The sequence below is a fragment of the Amphibalanus amphitrite genome, unplaced genomic scaffold (genome assembly GCF_019059575.1).
Source record: "Amphibalanus amphitrite isolate SeventyFive unplaced genomic scaffold, NRLGWU_Aamphi_draft 000147F_arrow, whole genome shotgun sequence".
NCBI lineage: Eukaryota > Metazoa > Arthropoda > Thecostraca > Balanomorpha > Balanidae > Amphibalanus > Amphibalanus amphitrite.
The window spans coordinates 831,299-847,514 of record NW_024881642.1 but is presented as its reverse complement, the minus strand read 5'-3'; the positions used below and the strand labels follow the sequence as shown (position 1 = coordinate 847,514).

At 52.7% G+C, this 16,216-nt stretch overlaps 1 protein-coding gene across 2 annotated transcripts; it reads left to right on the top strand.

The window, feature by feature from the left end:
• The first annotated feature begins 10,600 nt into the window (after window positions 1-10,600).
• Window positions 10,601-16,148, top strand: LOC122382814 (integrator complex subunit 4-like). Of its 2 annotated transcripts, none has more exons than XM_043368623.1 (3): window positions 10,601-10,835; window positions 12,274-12,514; window positions 12,929-16,148. In XM_043368623.1, exons 2-3 carry the CDS (start codon window positions 12,284-12,286, stop codon window positions 15,542-15,544), a joined length of 2,847 nt encoding a protein of 948 aa, XP_043224558.1. In that variant the 5' UTR covers window positions 10,601-10,835; window positions 12,274-12,283; the 3' UTR covers window positions 15,545-16,148. The 2 variants fall into 2 exon arrangements, with proteins under 2 accessions (XP_043224558.1, XP_043224556.1); XM_043368621.1 differs by having other exon boundaries at window positions 12,240-12,514; window positions 12,929-16,142.
• Window positions 16,149-16,216: the final 68 nt, after the last annotated feature.

The following is a 16,216-nucleotide window of genomic DNA, read 5'->3' as shown; positions in this document are numbered from 1 at the left end:
TCTTGATCTATGTGAGTGACCCCCACTGCACGTGCAAAATAAAAAAAGAAGAGGTGCCAAATTTGTTCCCATTTCAATAACTCGGTAATTACTGGGGCGATTTCGCTGAAACTTGGCATACAGGTAGGCACCCACCAGGCAATGCATTCTCATGTGTTGCGGTTAGGGTGCTACTGCACGTGCGCACGTGCAGGGCGCGCTTCCAGATCTCGAGAACGGCTGGGCCGATTGCGCTCAAATTTGGTACACGGTTGGGAACCGGTTAGTAGGGTGCCGTGCAAAAGTCAGTTTGGACCCGTTTGCACGTGCGCACGCGGAATGCCGCTTCCAGATCTCAGGAACGGCTGGGTCGATTGTGTTCAAATTTGGCACACCGCTAGCGACCGGTTACAAGGGTGCTTTGCACAAGCCCGTTGGAGGTACCCTCTCGCCCTTCCGCACGTGCAGGGCTCACTATCTCGCTCGCTCGTTCTTCGCCCAAAAGGCGTTTTACTGGTAGCTTAGCCTTTGCGTTGTTGACCTTGCGTGGCGGCTAGGGGTAGGGTGGACGTCGGAGTTTTACAATAGCTCCCGATCGAATAGAACTAGCTAGTCGGGAATGCCACTAAGCCAATGAACTCAGAAAGTGCTATCGAATCGAATGATAGGTTTAGGTGCAGCATGATCTCCTCCGATTAACTTCGTGACCTGAGTCGCTTTGACTTGAGTTCTGAGGACTGAACTCTGAGCAACGCCCATGCAAAGCCCTTTAGGGGCAGGGCTAATTACGAGCGAGCGAGCGCAGCGAGCGAAGCGAAGTCTTTTCAATATAACGGAAAAATCTCATTATGAGCGGCCCGGCCCGGCCCGGCCTGTAACGCTTTTGAGAGGCTTATATCTCAGCAACCGCTGGACCGATTGGCCTGCGGTCTTTTTTGCTGGGTAGCCCAGGGGCGGATCTAGGATTTCGATAGGGTGGGGGCAGTCAAGCACAGGGGCGGCACATTTTCCGCCTACGGGGGCGGCATTTATAGGGTCTATTCCAGTCCAGTGGAAAAAAAAAAAACGAGCTTGACGGCCGTCACGAGACGCAGCGATTGATATTCAAATTTAGGGTCTCAGGTCAACTGTGACCTCTGGTCAGGTAAATTACCCTAAAGTCGGGTTTTTGTTTTTGGCAAATAATTTTGCAAACAAATGGCCATAGAGCAAAAATTTAGGCATAATCGTATTCCTCTCAAGCTGCGTCGAATGTTGTGGGTACTTTTTGTTCGGTAAAGGTCACAATCAAGATTGACACAAAGGTCGTCAGGTCAAGCCCCTCAGGACACTGTTCGGACTAGGCCAGGTTGCATATCAATCGATTTGGAAGCTCATTGCAATCACAATGGTGCCTTTCCCGACTCTAGCTTAATTTGGTCGAAAGTTATTAACGAAAAACGATTATGACCCAAAAGAACGTCCTCTGTGACGTTCTCTGTGGCGTCATACGAGTAGGTACAAAATGCCAAAATAAGGCACGGAATCCTTTGACGAGCGTATGAAAACACATTTATTTGCGTCTTCGGGCGGATTATATAACAACTATATGTTCCAAAAAGAGCAAGTTCAGTAGTTCCCCCATAGGTTTATAATGGGGGAGGTCAGGTGACTGACCTGACCCAAGATGAATTGTACGAACAATCCAAGATATACGAAGTATGAGTACCCGGGAGCTTGTTACTTTCTGAAAGTGTCATCATCCTCGCCGACACTTTGCCTGGCGTTGGCGGCGTTGCGAAGTTGCAACATTTTTTTGACAGTGCAGACTGCAGAGTGCAGATGTTTACTTATAACCTTTAGAGGTTTATGCATCGGTCAGTGACCTGACTATAGTTGGAGAATTGTACTGAACTGTGGGTGCACGAGCTCTCCCAATTCCACGCCGGCTTGGCTTTGGGGCCGCAACAGACTGTGGAGGTCAAGGTCACCGCTAGGGCGGCGGCGGATTTGCTGCGCCCGAGCACCCACCGTTCGGCACAATTATCCATATCCACCTATGGACCTGAACTAACCTGGAAATGAATCAGGTGTCATAAGGTCTGGTTTGGATGGGGGCTCACGTAGGCCAAGTTTCAGCTCTCTATCGAAAACGGCTCCGGAGCAGTCACGAAAAAAATCGTAAGTGGTGCCCCCCCCCCCCCTCCTCCCTCGGCCCGCGAGGGTTAAAGGTAGTGTGCCACCTTTCAAAGATTTCCCATTTTATTTTTCTTAGGATAAGAAGCTTCTGTTTTTACCTAATATCGCAAAAAATAAAAAATGGGCCTGGAATAGTGCTTTTTTCGCCGAAAAGTTTATCGGTTTTTCGATATGTATAACAACTGCAGTGGGCTGACCTGTAAACAGGCGTCGGCAACAATCGCGAATGCGGCGCACATGTGACAATAAGCAAAGGTCATTATAGAGTTACGACGTACGGGAATGAGTTATCAGCTGTCTAATCGTAGACAACACAATGTCGAATTTAAACTGTAAGCCTGTATTGGTATTGTTTCTTTAATTTGGCTGTCGAACATTAATTTATGGTTTGAAATATTATTTTATGTAAAATAATTGATATGAAACAGCCGTCTCTAAAGTTATGACCCCATCTCACCACATGAAAGTGGCAGAAATGACAATGATCAGCTGACGCATTTTTCTTGGCCGAAGTCAGAGCGCGCGGCCCGACGCACCACCACCGCACCACAAAGTATGAGCAGAAGCAATCTGCGGTAGACCGCGCCCAAAGCCAGGGCCCCGGTAACGTGAGGTAGCCGAGTCGAGGCAGCGTGCGCTGACCCAAGCCGGGGCCGCGGCTTTGGGCGCGGTCTACCGCATCCCCGGGCAGCCCCGGGCTATCACATGACACCGGGAGGACGCGCGGCCCCGGCTTGGGTCAGCGCACGCTGCCCCGACTCGGCTACCTCACGTTACCGGGGCCCTGGCTTTGGGTGCGGTCTACCGCACCACCTAACAGGCGTGTTCGAAACCGCAAGAGATGATGATGAACGGGTTTATCGAAACTTGATTGGATGAGCCTATCGGTAATAGCGATTTCAGTGTGTGCATTTATTGTTCATAGTGGTGTGAAATGTGGTTGGGGTACGACCGACAACCTGTCGGGGCGAATTTCGCACTGGGGTACTCAAAATTTGAAGAATTTAAGACGTTTCCATGAGTTTTGAAGGTATGGATAAGTTCTAAAAATCCGGTTCTCCTTATCTGGGCCATTAACTTCATACGGTCCAGGAAAGCTGGCACACTACCTTTAAGAAGGGGGTAAACTGGCTTCAGGGACGTCGCTACGAGTTCAGAGGGAGCTACTTTCATTTCAGAGGGCGGCACTGTATCTCAGGGTCTTGGCTAATGAATTTCGACTAAGGGGCAAACCAGACCTCAGAAGCCAGAATGACACCACGTAACATACATATACCGTATACACCGCATGTAACATGCACAGGCTAGGATACAAAATTTCTGCCCAAACATAAGTATTCGTACACCTACTTCTACCGAGGGGTTAAGACTTAAGAGGCCAGCGTAAGGCGCTCGAAGGCCCAGGACGAGCCCTCGGAGGCTAGCATGGGGCACTCAGAGGCCGCTTTGGGGACCCTAAAAGGCCAAATGTGAGGGGGGCGTGTGGCGTTAAAAAGCCCGCACGTAGGCCTTGTAAGACCAACGGGGTAGGGCCTTCTGACTTCTGAGGCCATATAGGGCCCTATGATGACAATTTGGGCTCTCTTAGGCCATGGGCCTGGTGCCTTCTTTGGTCGGTGTGGGGGCCCTCTGTGGACAGCGTTGGACACTCTGAGGCCAGCGTGGGGCCCTCTGTCTTCTGAAAACTGAGATTGGTGCTGACTGCTGAGTCCTCAGAAGCCAGCGCGGGGTCTTCATAGACTGGTGCTGGGCCATCAGAGGCCACATTGAAGGCCTCGACAGGCAGAATTCAGCACTTATGCATGATTGGGCCTTAGAGGTCGGACTGAGGCCCTGGAGGGCGACATGGAGCCATCAGAGGAATTCATAGCCCGAGTTGGACCCTCCTAAAGCTTAGGGTATCAGCCCTCAACCAGCGCAAGACTCTAGGCAGATCGATATCTGCTCTTCGAGGCTGACGTGGGGCTCTCGAGGACCATCTTGAGCCCTCAAGGATCTAAGACCGGAGATAGGATCTACAGGGTCCGATGTGGAGCCTCCAAAGCCTGTGCAGGGTCCTCAGAGGTCGACGATATGGAGCTCTTTGAGACCGACCTATGACCAGCGTGACCTCTCAGTGACCAGCGTGGCCTCTACCGGTCTATGCAGGAGCCTGTAGAAGTCACAAGAAAGGTCACCAAAGGCACCAAAAAATTCAACAATAACTTTAGAAGAAGACATAGTAGAGTGATGAAAGAGTGCATTATGTAATGCCTTCAGCCCAACAACACAGATCAGTTTATGTACAGCATGACCTTTTTCGGTTAGAGCATGCAACTGACTATAGGTCATACTATAGATAATTTAACGCCTCTCGATACGAGAGACACAATTACGGTAAAAACTGTGCCTACCATACGTGGAGTGAGTAGATATATGTATAGTACGTAAAGAAATGGAACAAATGCTTCTGCAAGATCCGTCTATTTTGGCAGTTTTTGCTCTCAGTGTGGGCCAAATTGTCGAACTGAGCTCGAATCTAAGGACAACGCAGTGGAAGCTTCCAAGGATCTATCAAATGCATTGTTCTGTGACGCTGTAACACTTACGGTTCACGAGCTATGCGCCCGGATGCGAGGGGAAAAATTGGCAAAGTTGGCTAGGAACCGCACCCGGTCTCGGGTAAAGTAGGTTACCACTGGGGCCCCTAAAGTTAAGATAGGACCCCTTCTTAATTCCCATGTTTGGCCTTCTCCCCTTTCCAACATATTAATACGCCACTCGATGACCTGCCCTACTATAGGTATTAGACGAATGGCTATTGGCCGTGTAAACACTGGCGCCAAAATGAGAAAGTGAAACAGCAAATTTGTCAGGCACCGGGTTCAACAACTAATTTTATGCTGGATAATATTTGAAGCGCCTTATTTACTCCGACTGGGTGGGAAATATCTCGTCACTTCGGGACAACCGGAGGGCGGCACTATGACTTCAGAGGGCGGCACTATGACTTCAGAGGGCGGCGCAATGACTTCAGAGGGCGGCGCAATGACTTCAAGGACCTTCACGAAGACTGGAGGGCGGCGCTATGACTTCAGAGGGCGGCACTACGACTTCAGAGGGCGGTGCTATGACTTCAGAGGGCGTCGCAATGACTTCAAGGAGCTTTACGAAGACTGCGGAGGGCGGCACTATGACTTCAGAGGGCAGCACTATGCTTCAGAGGGCGGCACTATGACTTCAGAGGGCGGCGCTATGACTTCAGAGGGTGGCACTATGACTTCAGAGAGCGGCGCTATGACTTCAGAGGGCGGCGCAATGACTTCAAGGAGCTTCACGAAGACTGCGGAGGGCGGCACTATGACTTCAGAGGGCGGCACTACGAGTACAGAGGGCGGCACTACGAGTACAGAGGGCGGCACTACGAGTACAGAGGGCGGCACTACGACTTCCGAGGGCGGCATTTCGACTTCCGAGAGCGGCACTACTACTTCAAAGGGTAGCAATATGACTTTAAGTAGCGGTACTTCGAATTAAGGGGCGGCACTCTGACTTCAGGGAGAGAAGCGAGTAGCGACATACTCTGAGGGTTAAATATAAATTCAGATAGTTACTACCAGAGATTATTATGAAATGAGCTTCAAAGAAATGCGGGTCATTTTCGTAAAATGCACTTCATCACGTATGGAAAAAAGCCGCCCTCCGCCGCCTTCGGCGGCGGAGGGGCGGCATTTTTCGATAGGCTAGGGGCATCGGCCCCCAGATGCCCCCCCCCCTGGATCCGCCCCTGGGGTAGCCCCATTTCTTCTACCCCGTAATTGACTACTTTTGATACATCTCAGTGACCGTCGTGGCACGTGCCACGTGAAAAGTCAAGGGTGTTCAAGCAGTTTTGCAAAAGTAACAATTTTGAGAGGCCCATATCTCAGCAGCGGCTTGAGCGATTGTCTTGCGGTAGTTTTCATAGGCTAGCTGCATCCCTTCTACCAAAGGTCGGATACTCTTGATCTATGTGAGTGGCCTCCACTGCACGTGCAAAATACAAAAAGAAGAGGTGCCAAATTTGTTCCCATTTCAGTAACTCGGTAATTACTGGGGCGATTTCGTTGAAACTTGGCATACGAGTACAGGTAGGCACCCACCAGGCGATGCATTCCCATGTGTTGTGGTTAGGGTGCTACTGCACGTGCGCACGTGCGGGGGGCGTTTCCAGATCTCGAGAACGGCTGGGCCGATTGGGCTCAAATTTGGTACACGGTTGGGGACCAGTTAGTAGGGCGCCGTGCAAGTCATTTTGGACCCCGTTTGCACGTGCGCACGTGCAGAATGCCGCTTCCAGATCTCAGGAACGGCTGGGCCGATTACGTTCAAATTTGGCACACCGCTAGCGACCGGTTAGAAGGGTGCTTTGCACAAGCCCGTTGGAAGTACCCTCTCGCCCTTCCGCACGTGCAGGGCTCACTATCTCGCTCGCTCGTTCTTCGCCCAAAAGGCGTTTTACTGGTAGGTATTATTACGAGCGAGCGAGCGCAGCGATGAGCGAGCGAAGCGAAGTCTTTTCAATATAACGGAAAAATCTCAGTATGAGCGGCCCGGCCCGGCCCGGCCCGGCCTGTAACGCTTTTGAGAGGCTTAGGTATATCTCAGCAACCGCTGGACCGATTGGCCTGCGGTCTTTTTTGCTGGGTAGCCCCATCCCTTCTTCCTCGTAATTGACTACTTTTGATACATCTCAGTGACCGTCGTGGCACGTGCCACGTGAGAAGTCAAGGGTGTTCCACTGTTCAAGCAGTTTTGCAAAAGTAGGGGAGAGTGGGGTGGGTTGTATCAGTTTTTACTCCGAGCCCCATAACCTCGTAACTATCCGTGATAAACTCATTATTTCCATACTATCTCCTTCCTTGATTCTTCTGCTTTTTTGTGCAAAGTAACTTTTCCGCTACCTCTACCAGTTTTACTTCTACGGTCTGCCGAATAGAGCAATGTTTTTGATACAACTTGCCCCATGGCTTGGGTGAGTTGTATCACATGGTGGGGTAATTTGTATCACTAGGTATTTCACGTTTCAGGGAGTGTGCTTGCTACTGGTTTTGAGCTTAACAACATTAAATGGGGCTAATACAATGTATATGCTCAATCAAAGGCTTCACTTTTATTAGACCAAACTTAGGTCAATGCAATCCGAACGATACATCGAAACGAGCGAAACATCAACAGACTAGATGCAAAAGTGGCCCGTTAAGAGCAAAGAAGCCAACACATTGTGCCGAAATGGAACGAGTATTGACTAGCTACCTACAAACGCGAGACAGGGCTTAGCTTTCGCGATCAAAAGCAACATGCCCATACATACATACATGTTACAACATACCCCACCCGGCTCTGATACAACATGTACCTCGCCGCCATCTTGGAAAAAAACATCCTCGTGCTCAAAAACAGCGGACAGCTGGAGAAATCCATTTTCACTCACGCAGCCTTAGAACCTACCCTCACCACCGCTACGGAGATCTTTCAAATTCGTGCACATCTTAATGCCAAAAACACACATTTTCTTGCAACTCATTTTTTTAGAATGACATTAAAAAAACATAAAATCGGTTCTCACCCCGAGACGCGTCCACCCAGCCACACGACAGAACAGGGAAAGATGGCGCCCGGAAAACCTCGTCGGCTGGTCGTGCAACGAGCGCTATCTATTGGATAAATTTGGCACAATTCGCCCTGATACAACTTGGACATGATACAACTCTCCCCGCTCTCCCCTAATGATTTTGAGAGGTCCATACCTATCTCAGCAGCGGCTTGAGCGATTGTCTTGCGGTAATTTTTATAGGGTAGGTATAGCTGCATCCCTTCTACCAAAGGTCGGATACCCTTGATCTATGTGATTGACCCCCAATGCACGTGCAAAATACAAAAAGAAGAGGTGCCAAATTTGTTCCCATTTCAGTAACTCGGTACCTAATTACTGGGGCGATTTCGCTGAAACTTGGCATACAGGTAGGCACCCACCAGGCAATGCATTCCCATGTGTTGCGGTTAGGGTGCTACTGCACGTGCGCACGTGCAGGGGGCGTTTCCAGATCTCGAGAACGGCTGGGCCGATTGCGCTGAAATTTGGTACACGGTTGGGGACCGGTTAGTAGGGTTCCGTGCAAAAGTCATTTTGGACCCCGTTTGCACGTGCACACGTGCAGAATGCCGCTTCCAGATCTCAGGAACGGCTGGGCCGATTGCGTTCAACTTTGGCACACCGCTAGCGACCGGTTAGAAGGGTGCTTTGCACAAGCCCGTTGGAAGTACCCTCTCGCCCTTCCGCACGTGCAGGGCTCACTATCTCGCTCGCTCGTTCTTCGCCCAAAAGGCGTTTTACTGGTAATGGCAAAAATCAAGGCAGGGGGGCACGGCCCCCCCCCCGCGTTCCGCCGCCTATACCTAAATTATAGGGTCCGTATCAAAGCGTCCAAAACCGCAGCGTCCAAGGTACGCAACATCCAAAACCGCAGCGTCCAAAGTACGCAACGTCCAAAATACGTCCAAAATCGGGTTTATAGGGGGCATTCACAAAGTCCAAAACCGAAACATCCAAAACCGCAACGTCCAAAAACGTATCATCCAAAAAACGCAACATCCAAAGACGAAACATCCAAAGTACGTAACCTCCAAAACCACAACGTCCAAGACCACGACACACAAGGCACGCAACATCCAAAACCAACCTAACCTAACCTAACCTAACCTAACCGAACCTAACCTAACCTACTGATTTTTGCCTATCCCTAACCCAGCCTAACCTAACCTAACCTACTGATTTTTGCCTACCGGGGATAAGGAAACCCAACTTAACCTAACCTAACCTAACCTAACCTAACCTAACCTAACCTAACCTAACCTAACCTACTGATTTATGCCTACCGGGGATAAGGAAACCTAACCTAACCTAACCTAACCTAACCTAACCTAACGGTTTTGGATGTTGCGTGCTTTGGATGTTGCGTACTTTGGATGATGCGTCTTTGGATGTTGCGTTTTTGGATGATACGCTTTGGATGTTGCGGTTTTGGATGTTTCGGTTTTGGACGTTGTGAATGCTCCCTATATACCCGATTTTGGACGTATTTTGGACGTTGCGTACTTTGGACGCTGCGGTTTTGGATGTTGCGTACTTTGGATGCTGCGGTCTTGGACGCTTTGATGGTCCCCCAAATTATAATACGTTATACGATACGGGTGACCGGAGCTTTGACTTCAGAGCTCTGTACTTACCTTGTAAGGTCACTCAGATCTGAGACTTCAATATCAATTGATTTAGTGTCGTTGCCCGTTGGATTCGTCTCTTGGGAGCAACATGTTCGACGGAACAATATGTCGTGGAAGCGCAATGAACCAGAATCCAGGGCCCTGCTTCACGGCGGAGCGCTGCAGTGCGCTGCGCGCGTCGGCGCGTTGGGTTTCCATGGCAATATCAACAAACCTCCCTCTGACGCTACGCTATGATGTCATCCGTCATCGCAAAACGCCAGCACCCAAGCGCCAGCACCATCAGCACGCTAGCAGCATTCGCACTCAAACCTCTGTTCTCTCTGTACTGGGTTCTTTTGGACCTCTGTTCCAAACGCGATTCATCAAAAGCTAACGGATCGCACGCAACGTCATTCGAGTGACGTCAGGGGTACGTCTCAGCTCCCAGCGCGCTGCAGCACGCGCAGCGTCGGGCGGTGAAACAGGGCCTAGTAATGCGGATGCGACCGAGCAGCGACATCTATCACTCATATTAACTTGCTAAGTCTTATATAGATGTCGCTAGCCAACAGCAAGGTCCGTGATCACAGCCGTCTGTGGTGCGCCATAATTGTGTATGACTTTGTTATGCCCTCAAACGCAGTTCACACTTGCCCGTAAGGTCTGCCGGTGACGGGCCCGACACCGTCAAAACGGCCGAAACTGACGGAGCGACGGCCGTCAGGTCGGCGGGCATGTGTGAACCGGCGGCGTTCGACGGCCGGCAACAGCTGACTGCGCCGACGCCGGACCTGACGGCCGTCGCTTTGGAAAGTTCAGCAATGTTCAACTTTTGACGGTGACGGGCCCGTCGGTTTGAATGTCTGCGTGTTGGAGGAAGAGGAAAAGGAACGTTATCATGCAGCATGAAGCTTATATGCATTTTTAGGATCATTTATACCATTTTCCATCCATTTGTTGAGATGAAAGCATTTATTACGGCACGATATCTTGAGATTCGATCCCTGATTTAAATCAACGAACCAATGTGTCTTTCATTTAAATAAAGTTGCAGCATTATTTGACATAAAAATGTAAATGCGTGGTAATTTATTTCTGTAATTCAAATATTTTAACCTCTCGGCCTCTACCCCCTCCCCCATCCCCTTCCCCCATCTGCGTCAATCTCGAAAATGGTGCGCCATTTCTGTCACAGTATATGGCAGCCAATGGGAGCTACCAAATCTCAACTTTCGTTTGACGGGCTGCAGGCCGTCAGGTCGACGGTGACGGGCCCGACACCGACAGACTGACGGTCATGTGTGAACTGCGTTTCATGCGCATAGACGCCTTGGCCACTGAACCACTGAAACATTATGTAACACAGTAAGAGCTAAGGCTCTATATATAAGCAACATTTACTTTCAAATGTCAGGTGGTGACATTGTTTAATTGGTTTTTTGTTTGCCAGACATGTAAGTATTATTTTTGGATTCAGGATGTCAAATAATGTAAGAATGTGACAAAATTATCCTTGAAAACTTAGTAGGACTTCATATTGTTATTTACCGACATTTGTTGTGGTCGAATGACCGTACCTATAATTTCGAAACCTCGTCCATACTTTTAGTGCTTGCTAAATATGGAAGTTGCTCATCAATTTCCTGGTCAAGTATTTCGGCGTTTTGCCTTTGAAGGACATCTTCGACTTCTTCATCATTACCTGGGTACCCTACTTTGACCTCAACCTGCCATCATCTAGCTTTCTTACTCTGACAGTGTAAGTTTGCTTAAAGGTTAAAATTAATGAATGAATTGATTAGTGAATTCAAACAAACAGTGTCTGCATGCGACATTGAATGGGATAAACGGGAACAAGTATTGCCAATGTTGGGAACCATACCACACTTCTATCACAATCACTGGTCCAGTGTTGGGTCTGAGATTTTGTTCATAATATATTGTTACACTATCAAATTAGGAAAGAAGACATTCATCTCAGCTCCCATAGAGGCACTCAAGTTCTTCTACTGGCAGATCCAAGGGGGGCCAACTGGGCCAAAGTGAGGGCTAGGGGCGGCTAAAACATGATTTGGCCCCCCTTTCCAAATTAAATGCCCCCTTTAAAATCTCCTCAGGACTGCAATTCACAAAAAAAGTGATTCCGACCCTACACGAATTAAGCACTTCAATATTGTACCTTTCTGTTGAACACTGGAAAGGAGCACATAGTTGTTAGGGCTATTATTATCAAGATTATAAATCCAATACAAGATGAGTGGGCTACCTTACTTAGGTCCTGGTTTCAGCATGTTTGTTGGTGACATTGGTAGCACTAGCATACTGGCATAAAATTTGTGAATATAAGTTTGTTGCTAGATTGGCCAATGCCTCAGTCTGTCAAATGAGTGTAACACACTAAACCTTTACTTTTTGTTGGTATCATTCCCTGGAGGCTATCACAAAAGTTTTATAAAGTTGATTGTTTTATCTTAGGTATCTCTGGCGTTAACCCATAAGAGCTCAGGCTTCTGTGCATTAGGCATGGTTGGGTTTAGGATTGGGCAGTGGAGTCCTATCTTGTTAACCTGTTAATTATTGATTTGCATAAAACAATGTTACCTAAGTTAAGTATTGCAACAGTGATCCAGACAGACCACACATCCATGTTTTGCACTGATTAGGTACGGACCTTCAGTCACACAGTTTAGGTACCTACTATCCATTCACCATCATTTATATATTAAACAGTTGAGCATTATTTTCATTAGCAATATGCTTATCTAGCAATATGCTATTTCACATTTTGTCATTTTACAGACTGGTCATACACATGCCCACTTGTTGTTCACAGTCCATGTGCCTTGTGTCATTTACAGACTGGTTATCCACCTACTCACCTGTCGTCGGCAGTTGGTTCGCGATGGCGGCCGTCCTGAAGAAGCGCGCGCTGGCCGAGTACAGTCACTCGCAGACGGTGACGGCCGACCAGGAGTCGGCGGCCGGCCCGTCTGTGAAGAAGGTGCGCCTCACGCGCCGCTCCGAGCAGCCGTCCACTCAGGCCGAGGGCTACCTGCAGATCCTGCAGCGCGCCAAGACCAGCCGCGAGTCGCTTCAGGCGCTCACCAGTCTGGCGGAGCTCAGCCCCGCGCAGGTACGGAATAGGCGGGGATGGAGCACGGGGTGGTGTTTGAGGGTGGGGCGGGGTGACGGCTGAGATATTGATGGGATCGTGTCGGGTGGCAAGACAAGATCGTTCATCATCGAATGCACTTGATCACCAGTTGCCTGAATTACTGTTCAAACTTCAAACCCATATTCATAACCTAACTGATCCTTTGTATGTCATGTCTGTGTTTTTACTCCGCCGCCCTGTTTTCGACCTCTGTCTGCGTGCCAGCGCTGACACCTGTCCCCGTGCTCGCTCTGGCTGCTGACCCCTTTGTCTTTGTGCCTGCTTTGACATTGGTTTCGATCTCTGTCTCCGTGCTCGCTCTGACCTGTCCCCGTGCTCGCCCTGACCCGTGCCTCCGTGCCTTCTCTGACCTCTGTTTCTGCCTCCGCCCAGGTGGAGGATGTCGGCGGCGTGGTGCGCCGGCTGCTGGAGGTGTTCTCGCGCGACCAGGAAACGGCCGTGCGCTGTGCGGTACTGCGGCTCGTGCAGCAGCTGGTTTCGGCCGCCGGCGAGCGCGCCCACCTGGCCTCAGCCGCTGACGAGCTGACGGCGCTGCTGGAGCGAGAGACCTCCTCCTCCGTGGCCGGCCAGTGTCTGTCCGCGCTGAGCGAGCTGGGCGCTCTGTCGGGCGGCGAGGCGCGCCTGTCAGCCCGGCTGGTGGCCGCCGCCCGGCCGCGGCTCAGCCACGCCAGTCACCAGGTGGCGGCGCGCGCAGCGGCGCTCCTCGGCCGCCTGCTGCCCGTCAGCCCGCAGCCCACCGACGACCTGACGCAGCTCGGCGAGGCCACGCGCGCGCAGGACCCGCGGGTGCGCTGCGCGGCGCTCCAGGCGCTGCTGACACTGCATGGCCGCGGTCTGTCGCTCGGCGGCCCGTTGTACGCCGACGCTGTCGCCGCGCTCCGGGACGACTACGAGAGTGTGCGCGAGGCGGGGCTGCAGCTGGTGCACGTGCTGGCGCAGACGGCGCCGGAGCGGCTGGTGCCGCTGGCAGAGTCAGACCAGACCGTCCGCTTGGTGGATGACGCGTTTGGACACATCTGTAACGCCATCAACGACTTGAGCGTGCGTGTGCGCGTGCGTGCCGCCACGCTGCTCGGCTCGATGACAGCTGTGTCGACCAAGTTCCTGGAGCAGACGCTCGACAAGAAGCTCATGTCGAACATGCGCCGCAAGCGTTCGGGCCACGAGCGGCTGCGCACGCTGGTAGTGCGCGGCGAGTGGTCCTCGGGCAAAAAGTGGGGCGACGACGCGCCCAAGGAGCAGCTGCAGGCGGACACGGTCAGCCTGATGTCGTCGGGCGCGTGCGGCGCCTTCGTGCACGGCCTCGAGGACGAGTTTCTGGAGGTGCGCTCGGCGGCGCTGGAATCGATGACCGAACTGGCTACGCTGCACCCGCACTTTGCCGAGATGAGCCTCGACTTCATCGTGGACATGTTCAACGACGAGATCGCCGAGGTGCGCCTGCGCGCCGTGGACTCACTCTCACGGATCGGCCAGATGATCACGCTGCGGGAGGACCAGCTGGACGAGATCCTGGCCGTGCTGGAGGTGTACTCGATCGACACGCGCGAGGGTCTGCACCGCATGCTGGGCGACTGCCGGCTCGGGAACACCGACTCGCTCAAACTCTGCGTCGAAAAGCTGCTCAAGAACCTGAAGCGGTACCCGCAGGACAAGCGGAGCCTGTGGCGCTGCTTCCAGCGGATGGGCGCGGCACACCCGGACCTGGTGCTGCCGCTGGTGCCCAGCCTGCTGCACATCCACCCGTACTTCCAGCTGCCCGAGCAGGATGTGCAGGACCCGGCCTACGTCTGTATCCTGCTGCTGGTCATGAACGCCGCCGCCGGCTCGCCCACCATGATGGCGCTGCTGGATGACAACACGCGCCGGCACTTCCTCTACCTGCGCGACACGCTGCCAGGAATGGTGCCCGACCGGCTGCCGGGACAGGCGGCCGCCGCCGCCGCCGCCGCGCCCTCACCCTCCACGCCCGCCGCCGCGCGCGACAACGCCGCCGAGTTCCTGCAGAGCGTGCTGCGGCGCGCCGCCGAGCCGGGCGCCGGGCGCGCCGCGCTGGAGCAGTGCCGCCGCGACCTGGACCGGCTGGCGCAGATCGACTCTGCTCTGTCGGCGCGCGCCCAGTTCGCCTCCACCTACATCCACTGCCAGCTGCTGATGGCGCAGGTCACTGGTGACGCCAGCTGGCGGGCGGGCACGGCCGCCGGACCGGCGCGACTGCAGACCAGCGCCGACACGCTGACGGCGCTGACGCTGCGCCTGCAGCACCGGTTCAGCGGGCTGGAGGCCGACGAGTGGGCGGCCGTGCGCCAGCTGCGTCTGCGTCTGCTGGCGCTGCGTCTGGTGCTGCAGGTACGCGGTCGCACCGGCTCGGCGCTGGCGCTCGGTGAACACTTCCTGGAGCAGGCGCAGCAACTGGAACGGCACCTGGTGGACGGCGGACAGCCGCTGGACGCCTTCACAGAGGCGCTGGTGCGCGGCCTCGAGGCCCTCGAGGAGCGCAAGGCGGGCGCCATGGCGCGTGTGCTGGCGCCGCTGCTGACGGATATTCCTGTGCCGCCGCTGAGACTGCGCTCGCCGCTCACCCAGGCGGAGGCGGTCATCTTCGAACCGCGCCAGGAGACGGAGCACCCGCAGAAGTTCACCGCCGGACTGGTGCTGGGCATCCCGCTCGACTGCGAGCTGCGACACGTATCGGATGTGAGTCAGGTGCGGCTGCGCGTGCAGTACCCGGACCAGCGGGCGCAGCTGGTTCTACCGCGCGCCACCGACTTCCGTCCGCTGGATGAGCCGGCCTCGTACCGTCTGCGCACCACTGTCCTGGTCAGCCACCAGGTGTGGTCCGAGGACGGCGAGGTCGAGATCTCCGTGGTGCTGGACGTCAAGGAGCCCGGCTGCAAGGTGCTGAGGCAGGAGGACTGGCTCATCGCGCTCTGTGACGCCGTCAGGGTGGCCGTGCAGCCGCGCGCCGTGAGGAGGAACGTCATTTGAGCGGGACGTGACGTGGACAGTGACGTCAATTTGGACAGTGACGTGACGTTGGCGACTGCGTTGGTGGTGTTGCAGTGTCATTAAGAACCGTCAGTGTGTTGAAGTGTGCTGTGTAAGGAGATCAAGATGTTCTATGAACAGCGCCCCCTTCCACGCCGCGTGCAAATGACGCAAGTGAGCGTTGACGAAGGTGTTCTCAGCGAACAGTGTGAGGACACGTCTGTGATACCCTGCGGCTGCTACGGTACTGCTGGGCGGCGGTCTATGATGTGTAGGCAGACACCAGTTACCGTACGTCGGATTAAAGGCTGACAAGTTCACAGCGGAAGTTGTGTGATGTGAGAATGATACCAGCGGTGTCCGCTCCATCGCACAAGGGCTGAGCTCTTTCAACCCAATCGCCGTCGCTTCTCGCTGGTCATGTAGAGTAAGAAAGCAGATAACTCTTTTCTGCTGGTGGAGATTGTGGTTACTTTGCCGCCGTGCTTGAATTTACGTTCAAATCTCAAAGCCGGACACATATTTTCATGTTTATTTGATGAACCATGATGTACATTTTGAATGCAAAGGTGAAGCAAATGTGAATACATTAAATCAAGTATGATGTGAGTAGGGACTTGCGCGACTAGAACAACAGTTGTGATAACGTAATATTTGTTTGAGTTGAGACTA